Consider the following 23178-nt stretch of genomic DNA (forward strand, 5'->3'; position numbering starts at 1 on the left):
CCTGGGGGGTTCCCAGGAGTGGACATTTCCCAGGAAAGCCAGGAAGGGTTCCTAAGCGGTATACAGACAGCGCCGGGACACCTCCGGTGGAGGTAGCTGTGCGCTTTACAAATTCCGACATTTACATTTTACATTTTACATTTACTGGGGCCACATCCAAATGAATCTTGTGCAGGAATCCACTGCGACCATGATATATTTATAGTTACCGTCCCTCTGTAAGGGACCACAGTGGTCCAGATAAACACACGCTAATAGTTTATCTGAAATCTGAAGGAGCGTCTGCGCAGGTCGTTTTACTGTAGAAATTTTTATTTTTTGGCAGATTTCACATTCTAGAACATAGTTTCTTGTTTGCTTCCTCATGCGCGGCTACCAATATCTCTGTTTTAACAACAATATTGTGGCGGAAACTCCTGCGTGTGCAGAGGCGAGTCCTTTGTGTGCTGCTAAGACTAGTCCTAATAGTTGTGGGACCGCATTTGTCCATTGTGACGTCCGCGTGTAGAAAGTCTAATGCTGTCTAACAGTGGTGTCTGAACTGGGCTGGCTACACTGTAGTCAGGTATCTGGTGGTTTGCAAAGCTATGATCTCTGTAACAGACATCGCAATTAATTCCGAATTCGTAAACTTGGACGCTAATTCCCGGCCACCAGTGCATCTCTTCCAATTCTATTAGAGATTTTAAGATCCCTTGATGTGTAAGACCCTCTCCCATATGTACTTTGTGAAACAAAGCACCTCTCCGGTTCCTGTTTGGAACTACTCTGTCCCCCACTCCAGGGATTCGAGCAAATGGAACTGAGTTTGCATCAATTATGTATGTATTACCGAGTGGATAATTCGGTGGCAATCCTGCATAGTTTCCTTTCATTGAGGAGTTGACTGCTAGCATTGTTTCACCATCTATTTTCGTTTTTGAACGAGTGATTGCAGCTACGGAAGCCATTTGCACAGCTGCCTTCGCGGCCTCATCAGCCAATGAATTCCCTTCAACATGAATGCCATCACGCTGAGGACTCAGTGTATGAATCACGTGAGTCTTTTGTAGTTCTTTTTGCAAAAGAACTACTTGTTCCCATAGCAGTTTATGCTTAATTGTGCCACCTTTAGCGTCTTTGAAGCCGTTCTGAACCCCGTTCTGCAAGTATTCATTGTAAGATTGGACGCAGTAATACGAATCGCACACTATGAGTGTGGGGAATTCACGATCGGTATTTTCAAGCGCCATCTTGAAAGCCTGTAGTTCAGCTCGCTGAGCTGTACAGTCTCCGAGTGATTGAGTTTTAGTGACCATTGGTCTAAATTTACCTTCGCGCCAGCGACCTTTAACAATCGCGCACGCAGCACTGTAAGCTTGTTTACCCCCAATTGCGGGCTGTGTTGAGCCGTCTGTATATATTATACAGCCGTAATGTTCGAGTGGCAGAATTTCAGTCAGCTGAGGACATTCTAATTCGTATTGTAGGAATTCTTGTGTTTTTAAATACGGGTCAAAAATGTATTCAACATCTGTTGCAGCAAGAGAATTAACCCATTGTATCCATCTCGGATGTAAAACTTTAGCATTTGCAATGCTTGCCTTTGTCACTGCCTCTAAGGCAGGTACAGGTGTAACAATTTTAATGTGTTTACCCTGTGAGAGGGCTCTTACTTTTGCTACAGCAGTCTGAACCGCTGTCAGTATCTTTTCTGTTGAAGTGAATTTCATTTCAGCTTGTGTGTACAAGTGTGACTTGTATGCTATTGGTACCGTCTCACCTTCGTTAAAGGTTAGGTATGTGAATCCGCATCTCCCAGGGATGATTCGGATCACTAGGTTGCTCACTTTGTCAGTGTTTGTAACTGTGTTTTTGCTAACATGTCTGTTTGCACTGAACGCAAAATTTCTGTGTGTTTTTGTGTCCAATTAGTAGGTTTGAAATCAGGTTTGATTAGTTCGTAGAGAGGTTTAACCCTTTCTGCGTAGTTTAGAACATAAGTTCAGGAAACCTAGAATTGACTGTAAGATTTTCAGCATTTTTGGAGGTTGGAGCAGTGCACATTTCTCTAGAAAGTTTGCTGCCAGGCTTTTGCCTTCACTTGATAACTCATATCCCAAAAAAAGGACATTGAGGTGTGCAATTCGTGATTTCTTAAAATTGAATTTATACCCTTCAGAAGCGAACCCCAGTATGATGGAGTTCACTCTTTACAAGTGCACATCCAAATCATCGTCTGTAAGATAGATGTCATCGACATAAGATAATGCCTCATCATCATACGTTTGTAGTACGGCCTAGCTCGTAGGTCGTAGCACGCCCCGCCCCGTAGAGGGATGGGAAAACCCCTATGATGAAGCATGACACTAAGGGATTCTTAGTGTGTGAGGGGTATTTTAAAAGCAGATAGTGCTCTCTTTCTGCCACTCGCGAAGAGAGCCGGTCCCACTTCCCTTCACTGCAAAGTTGAAAATATACATAATAATAATAATTCGATCACTTCACATTGATAGAATCCCATGTATAATCCCTACATTAAAGTAGTAGTAGTCAGTTTAGACTGTACATATCATGTATCATCCCTAAATAAAAGTAGTAGTAGTCACTCGTAGGTGGTACATACCAAGTATTATCCCTACAATAAAGTAGTAGCAGTAGTCATAGTCGCAGACTGTACATCCCATATATCAACCCTACTTTAACGTAGTGGTAGTGAGAGTCGCAGACTGTACATTCCATATATCATCCCTGCATTAATGTAGCAGTAGTCAGTCTTAAACTGTATCTGCCATGTATAATCCCTACATTACAGAAGTATTAGTCAGAGTCGTAGACTGTATGTATCATATATTATCCCTACATAAAAGTAGTAGTAGTCACTCGTAGGTGGTACATACCAAGTATTATCCCTACATTAAAGTGGTAGTAGTAGTCAGAGTCGCACACTGTACATCCCATATATCAACCCTACTTTAACGTAGTGGTAGTGAGAGTCACAGACTGTACATTCCATATATCACCCCTGCATTAATGTAGTATGAGTCTCCACTTGTACATTCCCTGTATGTCCGCAGCGTTATGGTAGTCAGCGTCTCAGCCTGTACATACCCTGTATGTCCGCAGTGTTATGGAAGTCAGCGTCTCAGCCTGTACGTACCCTGAATGTCTACAGTGTTATGGTAGTCAGAGTGTGAGCCTGTAAGTCACAAGCATTATGGTAGTCGGAGTCTCATCCTGTACACACCCTGTATATCTGCATTGTTGTGGTAGTTGGAGGCTCATCTTGTATGTACCATGTGTGTCCGCAGAGTTGTGGCAGTCAGAGTCCCTGCCTGCACATATCCTGTATGGTTGCAGTGTTTTAGAAGTTAGATTCTCAGCCTGTACATACCCCGTATGTCCGCAGCATTAGGGTAGTAAGAGTACCTGACTGTACATACACTTTATGTTCGTAGTGTTATGGTAGTTAAAGTCTCTGCCTATACATACCCTTTATGTCCACACTATTGTGGTAGTCAAAGTGTCAGCCTTTACATACCCTGTATGCCTGCTGCATTATGGGAGTTGGAGTCTCATCTTGTACATACTCTGAATGCCTGCAGTGTTATGGTATTCAGTGTGTCAGCCTGTATATAACCTGTATGTCTCCAGCATTATGGTAGTCACAGTCTCAGCCTGTATGTACCCTGTACATCTGAACCGTTGTTGTAGTTGGAGTCTCATCTTGTATGTACCCTGTGTGTCCGCATGGTTATGGTAGTCAGAGTCTCATCCTGTACATACACTGTATGTTCGTAGTATTATGGTAGTTGGAGTCTCTGCCTATACATACCCTGTAGGTCCACATCATTATGATAGTCAAAGTCTCAGCCTGCACATACCCTATATGTCTGCTGCATTATGGGAGTTGGAGTCTCATCCTACATGTACCCTGTGTGTCCGCAGTGTTATGGTAGTCAGAGTCTCTGTCTGTAAGTACCCTGTATACACTCAGTGTTATGGTAGTTGGAATCTTTGCCTATGCATGCCATGTATGTTCACACTGTTTTCATACTTAGCGCCACTCCTAAGGAGGCCACCCTGCCCAGCTAGCATTCCCTCAAGGAAATTCCCTTGATGGATATGGACACTTTATCCCCTCCCATGCTGATGTCGAGCTCAGCTCGTCATCAGCCACGGTGCTCGTGTGCTCAGCTCGTCATGGCCGTTAGAACGTTGACACTCGGGGATAATTCCCCTGCTGTGCTGAGCGTTCTAAGGAACGTGCGTGGCCGTGATGAGCTCAGCTCGTCATCAGCACACGAGCACTGTGGCTGATGAGCTCGTCATCAGCACCGGGGCTCTGTGCGCGCCCCCCAGTACAGCGGGGGAATTACCCGGCAGAGAAGGGGTTAATGAAGATTTCTGCCTTGGTAAAATCTGGCTCCCCCTGCGACCCAGCATCTCCTCAATCTCTGAGTAAGGCTTGGGAAGTAGTCCTTCCTTTGATACTGAAGTTGACCAATTCATCTATCTCCACCGGACTAGTGCCGCCAATATGGAAACATGCTATGGTGAAGGCACTGCTGAAGAAACCTAATCTCACCTTGATATCCTGGGAAACTACCATCCCATATCTCTTCTTCCTGGGATCAGTAAAATATTTAAAAAACATATTAATTCTGTCCTCCCTACATTTCTGGAGTCTCACAATGCACTGCACCCTTCGCAAACTGGATTCTGCCCCAGACATGGGACGGAGACTGCCTTACTGGCAATGGCAGAAGAGTCTCAAAAGGTTCTTGACCAAGGAAGAACGGCAGATATCATCCTCTTGGACCTTAGAGCTGCCTTCGACACGGTCAATTATGACATCCTGATCAGCAGGTTGACGAATGTTGGAGTCTCGGGCAATGTTATCACCTGGTTACAGTCCTTCCAGGAGAATAGGACCTTCCAGGTTTTTGAAGGACACAGGACCTCAAAATTTATGTCACTCAGTTGCTGTGTCCCTCAGGATTTGTCCCTAAATCCAACACTGTTTAACATTTTTTATGAGTCCCCTGGCACACACAAATTGTCATTCCTTTTGGTATTAAGGTAGTCATGTACTCTGAATGACACCCAATTAGTTGTGGACTTAAATCATCCCAAAAAATCTCCCTCCTGCCTAGGTCCCTGTTTGGAAAAAGTAGCTAAATGGATGAGATCCTCATACCTTGAATTTATTGGAGAACTACGGAATTTATGCTGATGTGTAATCCACCCGTTTCTGACTCTGGATTAGTTTGGCCAAGCACTCTCGGTCCTCCACCGGTGCCAAAAAACCAGATCAAAAGTCTGGGCATGTGTTAGATTGGTCACTTAAATTTGATTATCAGACGATAAAACTGGCCGCTTCATGCTACAGCATCCTATCAATGCACCGCAAATTTCTTCTGCTCCTTCTGTTCCCGGAAAGGAGACTCATGATCCAGGCCCTAATTCTCTCCCGTCTCGACTATGGAAACGCTCTTTATTTAGGAGCCCCACTGGCAACCACGACCAAACTGCAAATTACTCAGAATTGCTCAGCAAGTATGCTTCTTAAGATCCCCAACAGCCAAACTGCAAGACCTGCATTGAAGACCGTACCCTGGCTCCCCATCATGGAAAGAATAAAAATCAAGTCCTTATGTATTGCCCACATGTCCTTCTGGAAGAAAGGTCCTTCTATCTTCCGGACCATCATCTCCCCCTATCGTCCTAGCAGATGCCTCCGTTCAACGAACACCTACCTAGCTTCAGTCCCTATAATGAAATGGGCAATAAGTGGCGGTCGGTTCTTCCACTACAACGCTGCCAAACGCTGGAATGTTCTCCCCCTCCATCGTCAGTCAGAACCCAACCTCCTGCCCTTCCGTAAGCTTTTGAAAACATGGCTTTTTCAAAACCCCACTTACTAAGCTGTTGTCAACTGTCTGATCTGGTTGCTAGCACTAGGGCGCCTACGGGTAGCTGCGCGCTCTATAAATATTCCTAACATAACATTACTTGTTCATACTCTGTATGTCCACGTCGTTGGAGTCTCAGTCTGTACATACCCTGTATGTCCGCATCATTATGGTAGTCAGAGTGTCAGCCTGTACATACTCTGTATGTCCACAGAATTATGGGAGTTGGAGTCTCAGATTGTACGTACCATGTATGTCTGCAACGTGAAGTCAGTCGGAGTCTCAGCCTGTATGTACCCTGTATGTCATGTCCGCTGCTTTATTACAGTCAGAGTATCAGCCTGTACGTACCCTGTATATCTCCACCATTGCAGTAGTCAGAGTCGCAGCATGTTTTACTGATCTGAATCACAGTCTTGGATGTCCTATAGGAGAGGAATTTACCACAGGTAGGTCTGCTGGAGGGGGGACCACAATCCTTGAATGCAGTTAGCGCATTCTTGCTCTCTCTTAGAAAACATATGTTTTTCAATTAGCAAGAAAGATTTAATCAGCCGGAATAAGTCTCATAGAAAGTGATCTGAACAAGCATGGCTGATATGATATTACCAGTATTTAAACATTTTATGTAAGTCTCTTATATGCTCATTTTCAAAATACAAACACTCATGTACCTTATCAATATTTTCAATGAATAATCATTTGTTTATTCTTTCTGAACTTTATTTGAACACAGGGAGGACCTTTTTTGCCTCAGGATATTAAACCAATGGCTTGGAGAGGTCTTTGTGCTATTTTTACCATTTTTACCCTAAATCAAAAAGCAAGCACAGCCCATCCGCGCTGCGAGAGCAGTTCAGGACTGTCTCGGAAAGATGATGTGGGTTGGAAACTCAGAACTCAAAAATACACATAGCACTCAAAAAATAATGATCTACTCATTTAATTTTTAAGTTTTATTATTTCTTCGGAAGCACTTTAAGGCACACAAACTACATGCTACACATAGAATAAAAATACAGCAATCATTCCATCAATCGGCATTTGTAAAGCGCAGCGCTGTCACTCCCAGGGGTACATGGGGTCCATGTCCCCATAGAAGGGCCAGGTCTTGAGTCTTTTTCTCAAGTCTGCCAGCAAGGGGAAGTCTGTCTAATGCCTTGGCTGTGATGTTGGAGAAGGAGAGGCTGCCGCTGCGTGTGTGGAGGATGCACATGTGTATGTGAGTGTGAGTGAAGAGGAGTCTAGGTGCCTGGCGGGTTGGTGAAAGTTCAGTCGATGGTTGAGGTAGGCAGGTCCTAGGTCATGGAGGGCTTTGTAGACGTGCATGAGGATGTTGAACTGGCATCTTGTCTGAATGGGGAGCCAGTGGAAGTCTCTCAGGTAGGGGTTGATGTTGTTTCTTTTAAGGAAGGTCCCGGGTGAGTCTGGCTGCAGCATCCTGTATGGTCTGGAGTCTTATGAGGGGCTGGATGAAGATGATACCGGCTTAGAGGGCATCCAATAGTCAAGGAGGTTGGTTGATGAGGGCCTGGGCGTCAGTCTTTCTGGTGCTGGCTGGGATCCATTTGAAGGTTCTGCAGAGCATGCAAAGTGTGTGGAAGCTGGAGGAGACAACTGTCTTAACTTGTCATTTCATGGTCAGTTGGCTGTTGAGGATGATGCTGAGGCTGCATGCATGGTCAGTCAGTGTGGGTGTTGGTCCAAGTTCTGAAGGCGACCAGTCATGGTCCCATATGGAAGTGTTCTTCCCGAAGATTAGTACTTCAGTTTTGTTGGCGTTGAGTTGGTCTTGGAGTTGCAGAAGTTGTTTTTTTTTTTGCAATGGTGGGGTCCTCAGTGAGCGGGAGGATAAGTTCAGTGTCTTCTGTGTTGGAGATTATGTTGAGTCAGTGGGATCTGATGACGGCTGCGAGAGGGGTCATGAAGATATTGAATAGGGTGGGTCTGAGGGATGATCCTTGTGGTACGCTGCATATGATGTCTTTGGGCACCGAGGTGAAGGGATGCAATTGGATGCTCACTGTGCGTCCTGAGAGGAAGGAGGCGATCCACTTAAGGGTGTCTTGGCGTATGCCTATGTGGTGGAGTCTGTTGATGAGCATGTTGTGGCGGAGGATCATATCCACTATTTCTCCACCAACAAGAAGTGTTCTCATGTCATCTTTGGCATCACTCAGCGCAGTCTCAGTGCTGTGGTTGGTATAAAATCCTGATTGAGAGGCGTCCAGTAGATGGTTTTGTTCCAGAAATTTGCTGCACTGCGGTTAGGTGGCTTTCTCAAGAAATTTAGCAGGGTAGGAGAACAGAGATTGGACGATAATGTTTTCAGTTGTTGGGGTCAGTGAAGGTTTTCTTTAGGAGGAGTCTGATGTCCGCGTACTTCCATCTGACCAGTATTTCATATTTATTTATTTTCATATTTATTTATTTATTTGTTTGATTAATTAATATCTTACAAAACGGATAAAAAATGTATACAATACTTAAATATTGATGCATTACTTATATTCAAATACTTCTCATAAAACAGTAAAAAGTAGTCTGACCCATAAGATTATTCCATTAATCAACTTGACAGTAGTTACACAAGATTCAAACACAAGCGTCCAACTTTTTCTTGGCCAATATAAGAAATTTCACAAATGCTGAATTAATTGCTAGGTCTTCGGGATCTAAGCTTGCCATAAGAGCCTGTCTGCAGGTCCTTATAGCACGTTCATTAAATAGTTTCTTAAGTACGGCTTTTCTTTCAACTTCCAGGTTCGGGCAAAGGCACATTAGGTGTATGATGTTTTCTTGTCCAGATTTACAAAGCGTACACGCCCCGAATTCTTCAGGTCTTTTCCATGGTGCCAAATGACATGAGCCTGGAAGGATACCAAACCTACCATTCATAAAGATTTGTTTATTTTTTCTCGTCCATGATGTTTCCAAATAGGTTTGGATCTTCTTTTTCTTAAAACCATTTACTATTGGCCACACATGGTGTCTTTTAGTGAAATTATCTTTGTCCTTTATCAAAGAAAGATAGTCCGTGATTTTGTTTACTGTCTTCTTGAAGCTCTCCTGTTTGACTGTGTTGTTCCAAATAGAAGCTAAACCATAGCCCTTGATTTCAGATTCTAAATAGGCGAAAATAGTTAAGGAACGGTTGGTGCTTACTTCTTGCCAAAGAAGGCGGACATTTCATTGTCATAATCATTTTTTATTCTGTTCCACACCTTCATTATGTTTCCTTTTCTTGCACAAGATTGGTCGTTCAGACCAAATTCCAACCTTACTTGTGATTGTGAGGCATTCTTAGGGAGTGAAAGCAAATGACGATAGGTTTTTGCTACCGAAGTATTTATAATCTCTGCATCGCTCCCATTGGGCACCTCACTCCCATATGTTAAGGAAGGCAATAGTTTAGCTGATATTGATTTTAATAGAGGGCGATAAGACAAGTCTCCAATGGATTTCTGGATAGATCTAAATGCGGCGGTAATGGAATTCGCTTTCCTTGTTATTTCACTTTTCTGATGAACGAATTTTCCATTATCACAGTAAGTTACTCCCAAGTATTTGTAATTATTTACTTGTTCCAGTTTTTTACCTTCCAAATACCAGGTATGCGCATGCTTTAATCGAACATTTTTGGTGATTACCATCATTTTAGTCTTTGCGTCATTAATGTGCCTAACGTTTTCCTTGGAGTATTTGGATATGCCGTGGATCAGTCGTTGCATCCCCACCTTTGTATAGCTCATTAGTACAACATCATCTGCATATAGCAGGTTTGATTTCAGAGTTTGAGCCAGCCTTGGTAGGTGGGCATTAATATCATTAAGGTCAGAAGTGAGATCGGATAAAAATAAGTTAAAAAGTAGGGGAGCTAACACACAGCCCTGTTTAAGCCCATTCAATGTTGGAATAATTTTAGTTACCGTTGAGCCATTACCCATCCTCACTCTAACCCAGGTATCAGAATGCAAGAGTTTAATCATTTTTAAAAGCTTGACTCGAATTCCTTTTTTTGTAAGCTTGGTCCAAAGAAGCTCGGGATCAACACAGTTGAAGGCAGATTTAAAATATACAAAACACAAATATAAAGGTAGATTTGCAATTATTGCCTTTTCAATTAATATTGCTCAGATTAAAAGATTTGTTGTTGTACCAAGGCCTTTGACAAAGCCTGTTTGGTTTGGGGATATTACCTGCACTTCTTCTGCCCACTCACTTAAGTTCATTAAAACAATATTAGCAAACAACTTTGCATCTGAATCCTGTAAGGTAATTAGACAGTTATTTTCTGGTTGTTGCCAGTTGCCTTTCTTAAATATTGGGATTATAAGCGAACCTTTCCACGAGGTTGGTATTTCCCCTCTCTCGACCACATCATTAAAAACATCTGTAAGGTGATCTGACCAGAAGTCGGGTGATTCTTTAAATAATGCAAAGGGAATGCCATTCGGCCCAGTGGTGCCATCTTTTTGTTTTTTTATCAATCTTGCCACCTGGCTGGGAGTTATAATCACGTCTTTCACTCCTTCTTTGCTATTCTTTGTTAGAGAACTTTCGACTTTAGGTTGTATCAAAGACCGTTGGTTTGGATTGAGATGAGTTTGTAGAAAAGTTACCCATTTTTCTTCGGATAAACTTGATCCAATTCCCAGATTCTTTGGTCTAGATAAGCCATTAATAAGTCTCCAGAACTCCCTTGAATATGCCATTGAGCGTGCATGAAATATTTTTGTCCATAGGTCCTGTCTTGCTTTGTTCTTTTCATTCCATATCAGTTTCCTTAGCTTATAATTGATATTCGCCAATGAGGCTCGTATAGCTTTGTTAAACAGAGTCCTCTTTAGGTGTCTTCTCAGTCTGTTTTGTTGACTTCTAAATTTCCTTATAGCATAAGGTAAAAAGATAATATTTACTGCATCTTCCCCTTTTGCGCAATATGAACTTTTCCTTTCTTGGGTGATTGCAGATGGTATATTATTAGTGACTAGCTTGTGTGTAAAGTTTTCCCATTGTTCAATTGTATTAAAACGTTTGTCGACCATGCATTCCATCACCAGCTTTTTTGCCCTTGCAGTGATCTTGTCCATGTCTGCAGGTTTCCATGTTAGTTTCGTGTAATTAACAGAACAGATTTCTCCAGGTATTGTCAGGAAAGATTTGGATTTTGGACATATTATATCGATGTCGATAATTTGCTGGCTGTGGTCGCTTTCCATCACATTGATTAAGGAATAGGATATCACCTTATGAAATATGGATAAAGAGGTCAAGGTGTAATCAATTCGGGAAGAGCAATTTTTTGAATGGAATGAGCAGGCCGGTGGAGAATCAGTAGGAAATCTGCCGTTCAATATTCTTAGACCTAACTCTTCCATATCCCTCACCAACTTTATCCCGATTTTATTAGATCGACTAATGGGCTTAGGGTCCATTATTGGGTCAGGGATTGCCCATTGTTGATTTTGAGATTGCACAAATTCGCTCCGTGCTAGGGGCGTTAGCAAATTGGCATTAAAATCCCCTGTAACAATATAGTCGGCTAGAGGCTCATCCAATATTTGCTCTAGTAATAGATTATTTAAGGCATATTCTTTAAAGACCTGTTCGGAGGTAAATATACATTTACTAGAGTCAAAACTTTATACGGAATATTTATACCAGGTTTATAATGGATTTTTAATGCCAGAAGATTAGGATTGTTCGTGAAAATTAGCTCATGTTTCGCATTAAGGTCATTTGAAACAAAAATTGCTAATCCTCAACAGGGACGGCCAAATTTCTGATGTTTTACAGCAGGTTCAAAGTAACCCGTATGATGTTTTAACATAAAAGGGTCTTTTGTCCAGGTTTCCTGCAATAGTATTATGTGGATTTCTGTTGAGATACTTTGGATTTTAGCTTCCTTCCACTGACCGGAAATACCATTAATATTCCATGAGCATAACTTCAAGTTAGACACTACCCCGTAGTTTTCTTGTGATTGGATTTGGGGTAAGTTTTGTCAGTGGTCCTTGGAGCCATGAAGGGATACCTTAATCCAGGAGTCATTTACTTCATTTCTGTCTGCTTTCTTCTTTATTATTGAAGAAGATTCAACTTCACGGTTTATTGTCCCCTGGGGATTTTTTAATACGGAAAACACCGCTTTAGGTTCCTTGGTCAGAGATTTTTTTGAATTACTTTCAGTATATAGGAGATAAACCTTTGGAACGACTTGACTTATTATTATGCCCCAATCACTGAAACAACCATGCTCCTTCATTATGGAGTCTGCAATTGGGCCTATGGGTACTGTTATCAGAGTTATTGGCAAAAGGACCTTCAGAATTTGATTGAAAGCCTACTGTTTCGATATCTTCTGTTGATATATTACTCAGACTTGGTAAGATTTTCATAAGCTGGAGGATATTTCCTCGATTTAGAATATCATGCGGACCTCTGGATTCATATACTGGTTTGCGGGCTATTTGTGTGGTCCTTTTGTTAATTGTAGGTGTTACCCCAGTATTATTCCTTGTTCTGCTGTTTTCCATGCAGGTAATCTGTCGGTTCTTATCTCTTTTTACAATAACTAAGTTTTCTTGTACTTTAATATAATTCAGATCTTTAAGAGTTTCATCTTGTTTGGGGCGGTTTATCATTAGACCTTTATTTCCCATTTCCCATTTCCTCATCTACTGGCAAAACATCATGTTTTTGACAGGATCTTAATGGATTGGATGGGTTGTTTTCTTTGCATTCAATTTGAACTTGGACAAGTTCACTCAAGTGGCTATGCACATCATTCTCCTTTGGCACTAAGGTTCCTAAGACTCTTGTGGGATTTACCCTGATATCTTTACTCATACTCTGGGTTTGATCATGATCAATTCCAAGAAGGGTACAATCATTTATTATGCATCCATTTGAATTAATTTTATATATTGTTGTTTGGTCCTCCTGTAGTGGCTTAGGGTTACCCTCATATACTCTGGAGAGTAGATCAGTAGTTGTTTTATCTTCATGCACTGTTTGTTTTAACCTAGGAGCAAATGATTTTGCGAAAATGTCGTAATATGCGGTCGCTTCAACTGTGTTCTTTGAGCTGTTAGCATGTGTCGACCTAGGATCCCCTCTATGTAAAGTTATTTAATTGACATTTTGCGGTTAATAGTCATTATGTTCTCTTCTTTAGTTTCTTGCGTCCTAAACTCTCCTTCATTTGCTGATTCTTTCTGTTCGTTTTTTTTGTTTGGATTAGTAGAAGGTCTGCTAATTGAGGGATCAGGCGTTCCAGTTCGTCCTTTGTTGGTTTTGGCTAATTCTATTTCAATAGATAGCCTATTTTCCTTGTTTTTTTTGTTTGGATTAGTAGAAGGTCTGCTAATTGAGGGATCAGGCGTTCCAGTTCGTCCTTTGTTGGTTTTGGCTAATTCTATTTCAATAGATAGCCTATTTTCCTTGTTTACCCTATTTCTCGCTTTCCTTAATTTCTTTTTTTGTCTTTTAGTTAATTCAAAAGCCACTATCGCCTCTTCCCCGGTATTTTGGACACTTAACAAAGCTCTGGGGCTGTTGTTTTCCTTAGTATGTAATGAGTCATCTATTGGTTTTGCTTGGTTATTCAAAATAGATTTATAATTATTTTCAATGAACAGATTGATCGGTTGCTCCTGTGTATTTATCGATATTGAATTTCTTCTAGGCTGGCTTCCCAATCCCTTCCTATCTTCTACAGTCTGTTTGTGAATAACATGTTTGACATCCTCCAGTATTGTGCTAACTACATCTGGAATTGATTCTAATTTGGTTATTATTGGAGCACATGTGCATTCAATGCAGGTTGGGGCTTTTTTTCCTTGGACTTTTATTATTAAGTTGTTACGGTCAGCTATTTTGTTCTCAATTCCTGCAACTGCGTTTGCCATGAGGCCTAGGATATCAATTTGAATGTCCATTTTTTGTGACTGAGAGGCTAAAGCTTCCAGAGTTAGTACAGACGTTTGAGAGTTAATGTCCCAAATTGAACCGGCATCCATTTTTCCTAATTGCTTTGGATTTGATTCAAAATTTAATTCTTTATTATTTAGGGAATTGTTTTTTTGCAAGCTTCTTCGTTACAATATCAGGAGAGCCTTTATATTTGATTGGTGATGTATTCTTTGGAGATCCTCCACTTCGTTGGCAAGGAGAATTTTCTTTTGTAAGTAATGATCCGTCTAGTAAATTTGAGTGATTTTTGTTTGCGGATCCGTTTGCTAATGCTAATACCATATCAGTTGCAGATGATTGTTGTTGCATACATCCAATTTTATTGATAGACCATTCCGGGCTCTGTAAGTAACCATTCATTGGGTGCTGTAACGATTCTTGTGCATCACATTTTTGCACTAACACCCCGTCGTTTACTTCTGCAAAGTGGTTTTCAAGTATATGAGAAAATGTTGCTCCTATTAAAGCATTCTTAATAACTGGTTTAGGTGGCAGAAATAAATCGAAGGGGGTAAGAAGTTTATTATGATTTATGATCGTATTTGTTTGTGGTGATGTCAGAACCAAGTCGTGACCAGCTCCCTGTATAACATTAAATTGATTCAGAGGCTCTACGGGTTCCACTGTTTCTCCTAGGCAGTTTTTTGGTTCTTGCGCAAATAGATTACATAGTGGATGGTCATTTCCTAGGCCTATATGAGGGTCTATTCCCTTTGAATTAACTTGCAGCTTAGCGGGAGAATTATTTCCAACTTGAACAGTTGAGTCCCGGATCACATTCCATGCTTTTATTCCATTTATAGGCATAAGTGGTGACTGTCCGGTTTTGAGGTCTTGCTCCGATTGCATAGGCATAGGCATAGACATAAGTGCAGTTGTTGGATCTTTCATAAATTCAAATTTCAGAGGGATTTTAGTAGATTTTTCGAACATCCTAGCAATAGGAGAAATTAATGGCTGAGTAGACCCCTTTATTTGAGGTCTGTTGAGGCCCCAGGTTGGGGGGGGGAGGGCCTGTGACCATTGAGTTTCAGTGACTTTGCTCCAGCTGCAGTGGGAGGAGATCTGACACCTGGAGATGGTGCGCTGGTTGTCACTGATGGTGAAGTTCACAATGGTGTGGTCAGTCCAGGTGAGTTGTGTAGTGTGGTTCAATTTGATTCTGTCACTGGAGGTGAAAATGGTGTCAAGTGTGTGTCCAGCTTTGAGTGTAGGTTTGGTGAACAGTTGGGTGAGGCTGATGTTGTTCAGGTTCTCCAGAAGGGTGACGGAGTTGGCGTCGTTGGTGTCACCAACATGGAAATTAAGGTAGTCGACTAGGACGCAGTGGTGATGTTAAGGGTTCATTGGCTGCAATCACATGACTGAGAACCCCCTTGATTGTTAAATGATTCTCTTTAGACAATCAGCCTGGTGTATTAGTTTCAGTTAAGTTATCATGGCAAGGAATTCTTGTATTGCAAATGTTTGTATCTACTAGAAACATTTGTGGTTAGCAATGCTTGTTATTCTTTGTTACCCCTCAAGAATCCATTATCTACCTCACGTGAGTAAACCGCCTAACGGCTCAGTACACTCCACGTGAGGCGCATGCAAATGTTCAGGGCACGTTGTATTGAAACTATAAAAGGCGCGCCTTGGAACTTGGCGACGCTTTGGTTTCCTTGCTACGCATCATCACGAGCGTTTCGGACCAGCCGACAGCCGCATTGCAGTCCTGCAATTGGGAAACAGCTGACAGCCGTCTTTGCTTACATCGCAAGATGCGAGACCCGTCCCTTAAACAGATATACCGGCGAGTATTTCCTCTTTCTTCCACCCTCCTCTGGCTCCTGCTGTGGCAGCATGTTCAAAGCTGCAGCGTTCTTGATGATCATAGTAATTGAGGTGATAGTAATTGAGGTGAAGTAATAAAAACTTCTCCGTTTAGAATTGTGCACAAAAATAGGTGGAATTAATCCTTGAGAAATTACTTTTGGATATTGCAGTTTTTTTGTCTTTTACTTTCTTTCCATCTATCCTTACGGAACCCCATTTTGAGGGCGCTACATACAGTTTGAAAGGTACAAGTGTTAGTGTGGTGTTAAATAATCTGCCTGACTAACCTTAACTAACCAGTTTAATAGTCAAGTCAAGTCAAGTCAATAATCTTTATTCGGATATTTAGTTATCCATAAAAGTACACACATAATACGTACATGGTCAGGATAATAAAAGATTACATTAAAATAAGATAAAAACGTTGTTAGGTTTCCCATGTCATTAACAATAACAGCAATACTTACATAAAAAAGTGCAAAAGTGCATTATTTCCTAAATCATTTCCAACTTTCGAGTATATTACTATAGTAGCATCAAAATAATACATGTGCAAAATTCGCCTTTGCAATAACTACAATATAAACACAATACACATTCTCAGGCCTCGACCAGGAAATGATTAACTGGGTAGTTTAGCAGCATTATGAAAAGTGCATAATTCATGTTTAGAGGTCCATATAAAATAAAGTGCAAAATGCAAGGTTACCCATAAAACATTTAAGGTAGGCGAGTTATCATAGCACACATATTTACAATTAGCAGCGCTAGGTAAAGTGCAACTGTGTAAAGTGCAAATGTGCAATGCCTCTAGGAACATATAATACATCTTAGCCTGGGGGACATTAGTTAGCAGGTTACTATGGCTCATATATTTACAAAGTAGCAGCAAAAATAAAGTGTAACTGTGCAAAGTGCAAATATACGACATCACTAAGTGTGTGTAATACATATTAGCCTAATAGATATTAATTCATAGAGGTACGAGAACGGATAGCCATTTTCAAAAAGGTGCACACACGGTATATAATGTCATCGTATTTGAGCAGGAGAACCATTTTATATGCCTCCAGTTTAATAATTGGAAGTGTTTATTGCAAGTACAGTTGTTTTTTGTGTCATTTAAGGTGGTAAAGTCTAATCACCGGAAAAACTGTAAGAGTGTTAACATGGGCCTTCGAACATAAGGTATGATGTAAGAAATGAGGAATAATGAATGAATATATGTCTAGACTCTGTAAGGTCATTACATTCGTTTATATTTCATGTGTGTTGTCCTAATAGATCAAGACTCGCTTGTCAACGGTTGATCAGAGAAGGCCCAGTACACTTCAACAAGAGAAACCATTGGGAATCCTGGACGACTGAGATCCAGTGTTGTTTGTTTGTTTCTCTTTCCACTTCCCCTTTCCCTTACGGGTCAATAGGTCCACCAAGTGTTCACTTCCTTGTTGGGCTAATTGATGCACAGGGGAATTGGGACCTTACAACATCAAGAAGGAAATATTCAGAACGCTGTGTCTTATTGCGCAACAGATTGTAGAAGATTGATAGGGGGGAGATGAGTTTAAGCCTGTTGTTGCAGAATGTTGTTTAGGTCTCCGGGGGCTCTGTAGGCAAAAGTTAGTTGGGTGCTAATTGGGATTGTAGAGGTGGTGGGGCATGGGTCACTGGGGCTCTGGAGTGGATGGAATACATGATGCCTGAGGTGGTCAGGGTTGAGACCAGTGATTATGTGGTGATGGTATGGCTGGTGATCACTGGTTGGTTGAGGTCATCGAGGTTGAGTCTGGTGGACTGGTTGTTGAAATTACTGTAGATGTAGGAGATCTTGCTGTGGAAGTAGTCCAAGATGGTGTTGCTAAGTTCTTGGAAGGAATGGATGGTGTTCTCTAGGGTTGTCGGGTAGGAGAATTCTTTGGTGTTCTTGCCGGCGGAGTCGATTATGGATGATGTTTTTTACTCGGAAATGCCCTTTTTGAATACTGAAAGTCAGTAAGTTAGACTGTCGTCTCAGATTACTTCTGTGAATCGAGTCCAACGTTTGTGGAAAGGGTGGTGATGGTGTCCCAGGTTTCCATGGCGTGTAGGCTCCAATTAAGTTTTTCTCTTGTGGTGGTTGAAGATTGGTCTTTTGGAAATTCACCAAGAATTCTAGGGTCATATTAGCAAGGGCAATATCGGCGCTTTAGCTGGACTTTTTCCCCCTGAAGCGGCGATAATTATATCGCCCTATTAGCAAGATGTCGCTAACAGCAGTTAGCGACAGCTTTGAGGCGATAGCTACAGGTTTGGGGCCCGCGTTGCATGTCAGTGATATTTATCGCTAATGACATGCAAAGTGGGCTTGCCCAAACTGTTAGCGACTGAAAACAGTCGCTGACATAGCTATTGCTTATTATCAAGGAAGGGATGAGATGAATTGACAGAACTGTGTGTGTCTCGGTGGTGGAGTAGCAGAGCTGCAGCTGTGTGGAATGGATGAGATTCATGGACAGAGCTGCGTGTGTCCTGGTGGTGGAGCAGCAGAGCTGTGGCTGCAAGGAAGGGATGAGATACATGGACAGAGCTGTGTGTGTCCTAGTGGTGGAGCAGCAGAGCTGCGGCTGGAGCAAAGGGATGAGATGTATGGACAGAGCTGCAATGTCCCAGTGGTGGATTAGCAGAGCTGCAGCTGTAGGGAAGGGATGAGATGCATTGACAGAGCTGAGTGTGTCCCAGTGGTGGAGTAGCAGAGCTGCTGCTGATGGAGGTAAGGGATGAGATGCATTGACAGAGCTGCATATGTCCCGGTGGTGGAGGAGCAGAGCTGCAGCTGCTGGAGGGAAGGGATGAGATGCATTGACAGAGCTGCATGTGTCCCGGTGGTGGAGTAGCAGAGCTGCAGCTGCAAGGCAGGGATGAGATGCATGGACAGAGCTGCGTGTGTTCCGGTGGTGGAGTAGCAGAGCTGTTGCTGCTGGAGGGAAGGGATGAGATGCATTGACAGAGCTGCACGTGTCCTGGTGGTGGAGCAGCAGAGCTGCGGCTGGAGCGAAGGGATGAGATGTATGGACAGAGCTGCATGTGTCCCAGTGGTGGATTAGCAGAGCTGCAGCTGTAGGGAAGGGATGAGATGCATTGACAGAGCTGCGTGTGTCCCGGTGGTGGAGTAGCAGAGCTGCTACTGCTGGAAGGAAGGGATGAGATGCATTGACAGAGCTGCGTGTGTCCCGGTGGTGGAGGAGCAGAGCTGCTGCTGCTGGAGGGAAGGGATGAGATGCATTGACAGAGCTGCATGTGTCCCGGTGGTGGACTAGCAGAGCTGCAGCTGCAAGGCAGGGATGAGATGCATGGACAGAGCTGCGTGTGTTCCAGTGGTAGAGTAGCAGAGCTGCTGCTGCTGAAGGGAAGGGATGAGATGCATGGACAGAGCTGCGTGTGTCCTGGTGGAGGAGGAGCAGAGCTGCAGCTGTAGGGAAGGGATGAGAGGCATAAGCAGAGCTGCGTGTGTCCCAGTGGTGGAACAGCGCATGTGCTGTAATTAAGGGATGAGATGTGTTGACAGAGCTGCGTGTGTCCCGGTGGTGGAGCAGCAGAGCTGCAGCTATAGGGAAGGGATAAGATGCATGGACAGAGCTGTGTGCTTCCTAGTGGTGTAGTAGTGGAACTGCAGCAAGGAAAGACTCTTAAGGGCTGATGTAGGAACAATAAGAACAATCATTTTTAATAGTATTTTTTTTCCAAAACGATATTTGGTAATCACTATTTCTAATGTATGATACATTTATTTTTAATTAGCGATTTCTAGTGGGTCACAAAGAGACCTTTTGCATGAATATTAATGAGGTGGGTCACAATTCACGATCCATTTGGAACGGCAGCCATCGCAGGAATGGTGGCCTGCTGAGGGATACTGATGGGATACCTTTTTGTTTGGTTAAAATTCGAAATAGGAGGTATTTACCACATTCTGTAAATACCTCTCCCTGAGGAAATGAGAGAACTGTGGGTGGTGAAAAAGAGATTTCAACCACAGAGTGCATATTAACCAATCACCATCAGGCACAAGACAAATAAGCAGCAGAGCATGCTGAAGATCACACAGGAGCATGGGGTAGAGCCAAGCATGGCATGAAGTGTGCCCCAGGATCAGCAATTCCCTAACCCAGTCTTTGGCTCTTGACACTTACCCCTTGTAGAGTTCTCGAGACCTTGCACGCAGTGAGTGACATCAGCGGGGCAAAGTCTGTAAATACCGGAGCAGGTGGCAGTGCCCACAGAGAAACACTTCTCGCAAAGTAGGCAATTCACTGAAACGAAAAATAGTTGTTATTTTCTAGATTTGTGCACATACTGTTTTTAATTGAACTAAAACACGTCTGACAAAGGAAATTTGCAAAGTCTTTGGGTGTGGTTGTGTATGTGTGGTTGTGTGTGTGTGTGGTTGTGTGTTTGTGGTTTGTGTGTGGTTGTGTGGTTGTGCATGTGGTTATGTGTGATTGTGGTTGTGTGTGTGGTTGTGTGTGTTGTGTGTGTTTGGTTGTGTGGTTGTGTGTGTGTGGTTGTGTGTGCGGTTGTGTGTGGGAGTGTGTGGTTGTGTATGGTTGTCTGGTTGGGTGTGGTTGTGCGTGTGTGTGGTTATTTGTGTGGTTGTGTGTGTGGTTATGTGGTTGTGTGTGTGGTTGTGGTTGTGTGTGTGGTTGTGTGTGTGGTTGTGTGTGTGTAGTTGTGTGTGAGTGGTTGTGTGTGTGGTTGTGTGTAGATGTATGTGTCGTCGTATGTATGGTTGTGGTTGTGTGTAGTTGTGTGTGTGGTTGTGTCTGTGTTTGTCTGTGTGTGATTGTGTGTGTGTGGTTGTGTGGATTTGTGTGGTTGTGTGTGGTTGTGTGGGTGTGTGGTTCTGGTTGCTGTGTTTGTGGTTGTGTGTGTGGTTGTGTGTGGGTGTGGTTGTGTGTGTGGTTGTGTGTGTATGGTTGGATGTGATTGTGTGTGGTTGTGGTTGTGTGTGGTTGTATGTTTGGTTGTGTGTGGTTGTGTGTGTGTGGTTGTGTGTGTGGTGTGTGTGTGGTTGTAAGTGCATATGTGTGTGTGTAGTTGTGTATGTGTGTCTGGTTGTGTGTGTGGTTGTGTCGTTGTGTGTGTGGTTGGGTGTGGTTGTGGTTGTGTGTAGTTGTGTGTGTGTGGTTGTGTGTGTGTGGTTTTGTGTGTGTGGTTGTGTGTGTTTGTGTGTGCGTGGTTGGGTGTGTTTGTGTGTGGTTGGGTGTGGTTGTGTGGGTGGTTGTGGTTGTGTGGTTGTGTGTGGTTGTGGTTGTGTGTGTGGATTTGTGTGTGGTTGTGTGTGTGGTTGTGTGGTTGTGCGTGTGGTTGTGGTTGTGTGTGCGGTTGTGGTTGTGTGTGTGGTTGTATGTATGTAGTTGTGTGTGGTTGTGTGTGTGGTTGTGTGTGTGTGGTTGTATGTATGGTTATGTGTGTGGTTTGTGTCTGGTTGTGTGTGTGGTTGTGTGGTTGTGTGTGTGTGGTTGTGGTTGTGTGTGTGGTTGTATGTGTGGTTGTGGTTGTGTGTATGGTTGTGTGTGGTTGTGTGTGTGTGTGTGGTTGTGTGTGTGTTTGTATCTGTGGTTGTGTGGTTGTGTGTGTGGTTGTGGTTGTGTATGTGGTTGTGTGTGTGGTTATGTGTGGATTGTATGTGTGGTTGTGTGTGTGGTTGTGTGTGAGGTTGTGTGTGTGGCTGTGTGTGTGTGGTTGTGTGGCTGGGTGAGTGGTTGTAATTGTGTGTTTGGTTATGTGTGTGTTGGTGTGTGTCTTGTGTTTGTGGATGTGTGTGTAGTTGTGTGTGGGTGTGGATGTGTGTGTGCTTGTGTTTGTGTGTGTGTGGTTGGGTGTGGTTGGGTGTGGTTGTGTGGGTGGTTGTGGTTGTGTGGATGTGTGGTTGTTTGTGGTTGTGTGTGTGGTTGTGTGTGTGGTTGTGTGTGTGGTTGTGTGTGTGGGTGTGTGGTGGTACATGTGGTTGTGGTTGTGTGTGCGGTTGTGGTTGTGTGTGTGGTTTTATGTGTGTAGTTGTGTGCGTGGTTGTGTGTGTGGCTGTGTGTGTGTATTTGGTTGTGTGTGTGTGGTTGTATGTGTGGATGTGTGTGTGTGGTTTGTGTCTGGTTATGTGTGTGGTTGTGTGGTAGTGTGTGGTTGTGTGTGGTTGTGTGTGTGTGTGGTTGTGGTTGTGTGTGTGGTTGTATGTGTGGTTGTGGTTGTGTGTGTGGTTGTGTCTGGTTGTGTGTGTGTGTGGTTGTGTGTGTGGTTGTGTGTGTGTTTGTATGGTTGTGCGTGTGGTTGTGGTTGTGTGTGTGGCTGTGTGTGTGGTTGTGTGTGTGGTTGTGTGTGTAGTTGTATGTGTGGATTGTATGTGTGATTGTGTGTGTGGTTGTGTGTGAGGTTGTGTGTGTGTGGCTATGTGTGTGTGGTTGTGTGGCTGGGTGAGTGGTTGTAATTGTGTGTTTGGTTATGTGTGTGTTGTTGTGTGTCTTGTGTTTGTGGATGTGTGTGTGGTTGTGTGTGGGTGTGGATGTGTTTGTGTTTGTGTGTGTGGTTGGGTGTGGTTATGTGTGTATGTGATTTGTGTGGTTGTTTGTGGTTGTGTGTGTGTGGTTGTGGTTGTGTGTGTATGGTTGTGTGCGTGGTGTGTGTGTGGTTGTGTGTGTGTATGTGTGTGTGGTTGTTTATGTGTGTGTGATTCTGTGTGTGGTTGTGTGTGTGGTTGTGTGTGGTTGTGGTTGTGTGTGTGGTTTTGTGTTTGGGTGTGATTGTGTGTATGTGTGGTTATGTGTCGTTCTGTGTGTATGTGGTTGTGTGTGTATGGTTGTGTGTGTGGGGTTGTGTGAGTGGTTGTTTGTGTGGTTGTGTGTGTTTATGTGAGTGGTTGTGTGTTTGGTTGTGGTTGTGTGTGTGGTTGTGTGTGTGATTGTGGTTGTGTGGTTGTGTGTGTGTGATTGTGGGTGTGGGTGTATGGTTATGGCTAGGGAAAGGCTGTACTTGTATTTTGTTGCACATTTCAATTTACCAGCATTACTATCAGCGTGTAACAGGGCTTTGCAGCGCTATTTTAAATATTACCGCATTTTTCTATCTTTGTTATTTATAATTTCTTTTCCCCTGATTTTAAATAATATTATCGTGCCCACATACCTGCACTATAATTGTGCCTCCACCGCTTCTTAGGGCGGAGTAAATCGTGTTTCTGTCAGCTGCTCGTGGCATCTTGCCGCCATCTTAGGTGTAGCCGGGACCTCTTGTGTGGCATCCGCCTGAGCGCTCTAGTGCTCAGGCAGTCGATCAGGTGAGCCTCTACTTAAGGCGAACATTTCAACCAATTCGTCCTAGGGAAAGGCTGTACTTGTATTTTGTTGCGCATTTCAATTTACCAGCATTACTATCAGCGTGTAACAGGGCTTTGCAGCGCTATTTCAAATATTACCGCATTTTTCTATGTTTGTTATTTATAATTTCTTTTCCCCTG

General features: G+C 43.0%; 1 protein-coding gene across 1 annotated transcript in view; it reads right to left on the bottom strand.

Moving 5' to 3' along the window:
• Positions 1-23178, bottom strand: part of LOC144827040 (phospholipase A2 inhibitor and Ly6/PLAUR domain-containing protein-like) — a 67746-nt gene that overhangs the window by 33886 nt on the left and 10682 nt on the right. The window contains exons 2-3 of the mRNA XM_078685502.1: positions 19862-19981; positions 6246-6401 (exon numbers count right to left, since the gene is read on the bottom strand). Coding sequence (XP_078541628.1) covers positions 6246-6401; positions 19862-19981 — 276 coding nt within the window. The remainder of the gene's footprint in view (positions 1-6245; positions 6402-19861; positions 19982-23178) is intronic.

Source organism: Lissotriton helveticus, chromosome 4_1, assembly GCF_964261635.1.
Source record: "Lissotriton helveticus chromosome 4_1, aLisHel1.1, whole genome shotgun sequence".
In the NCBI taxonomy this organism is placed as follows: domain Eukaryota; kingdom Metazoa; phylum Chordata; class Amphibia; order Caudata; family Salamandridae; genus Lissotriton; species Lissotriton helveticus.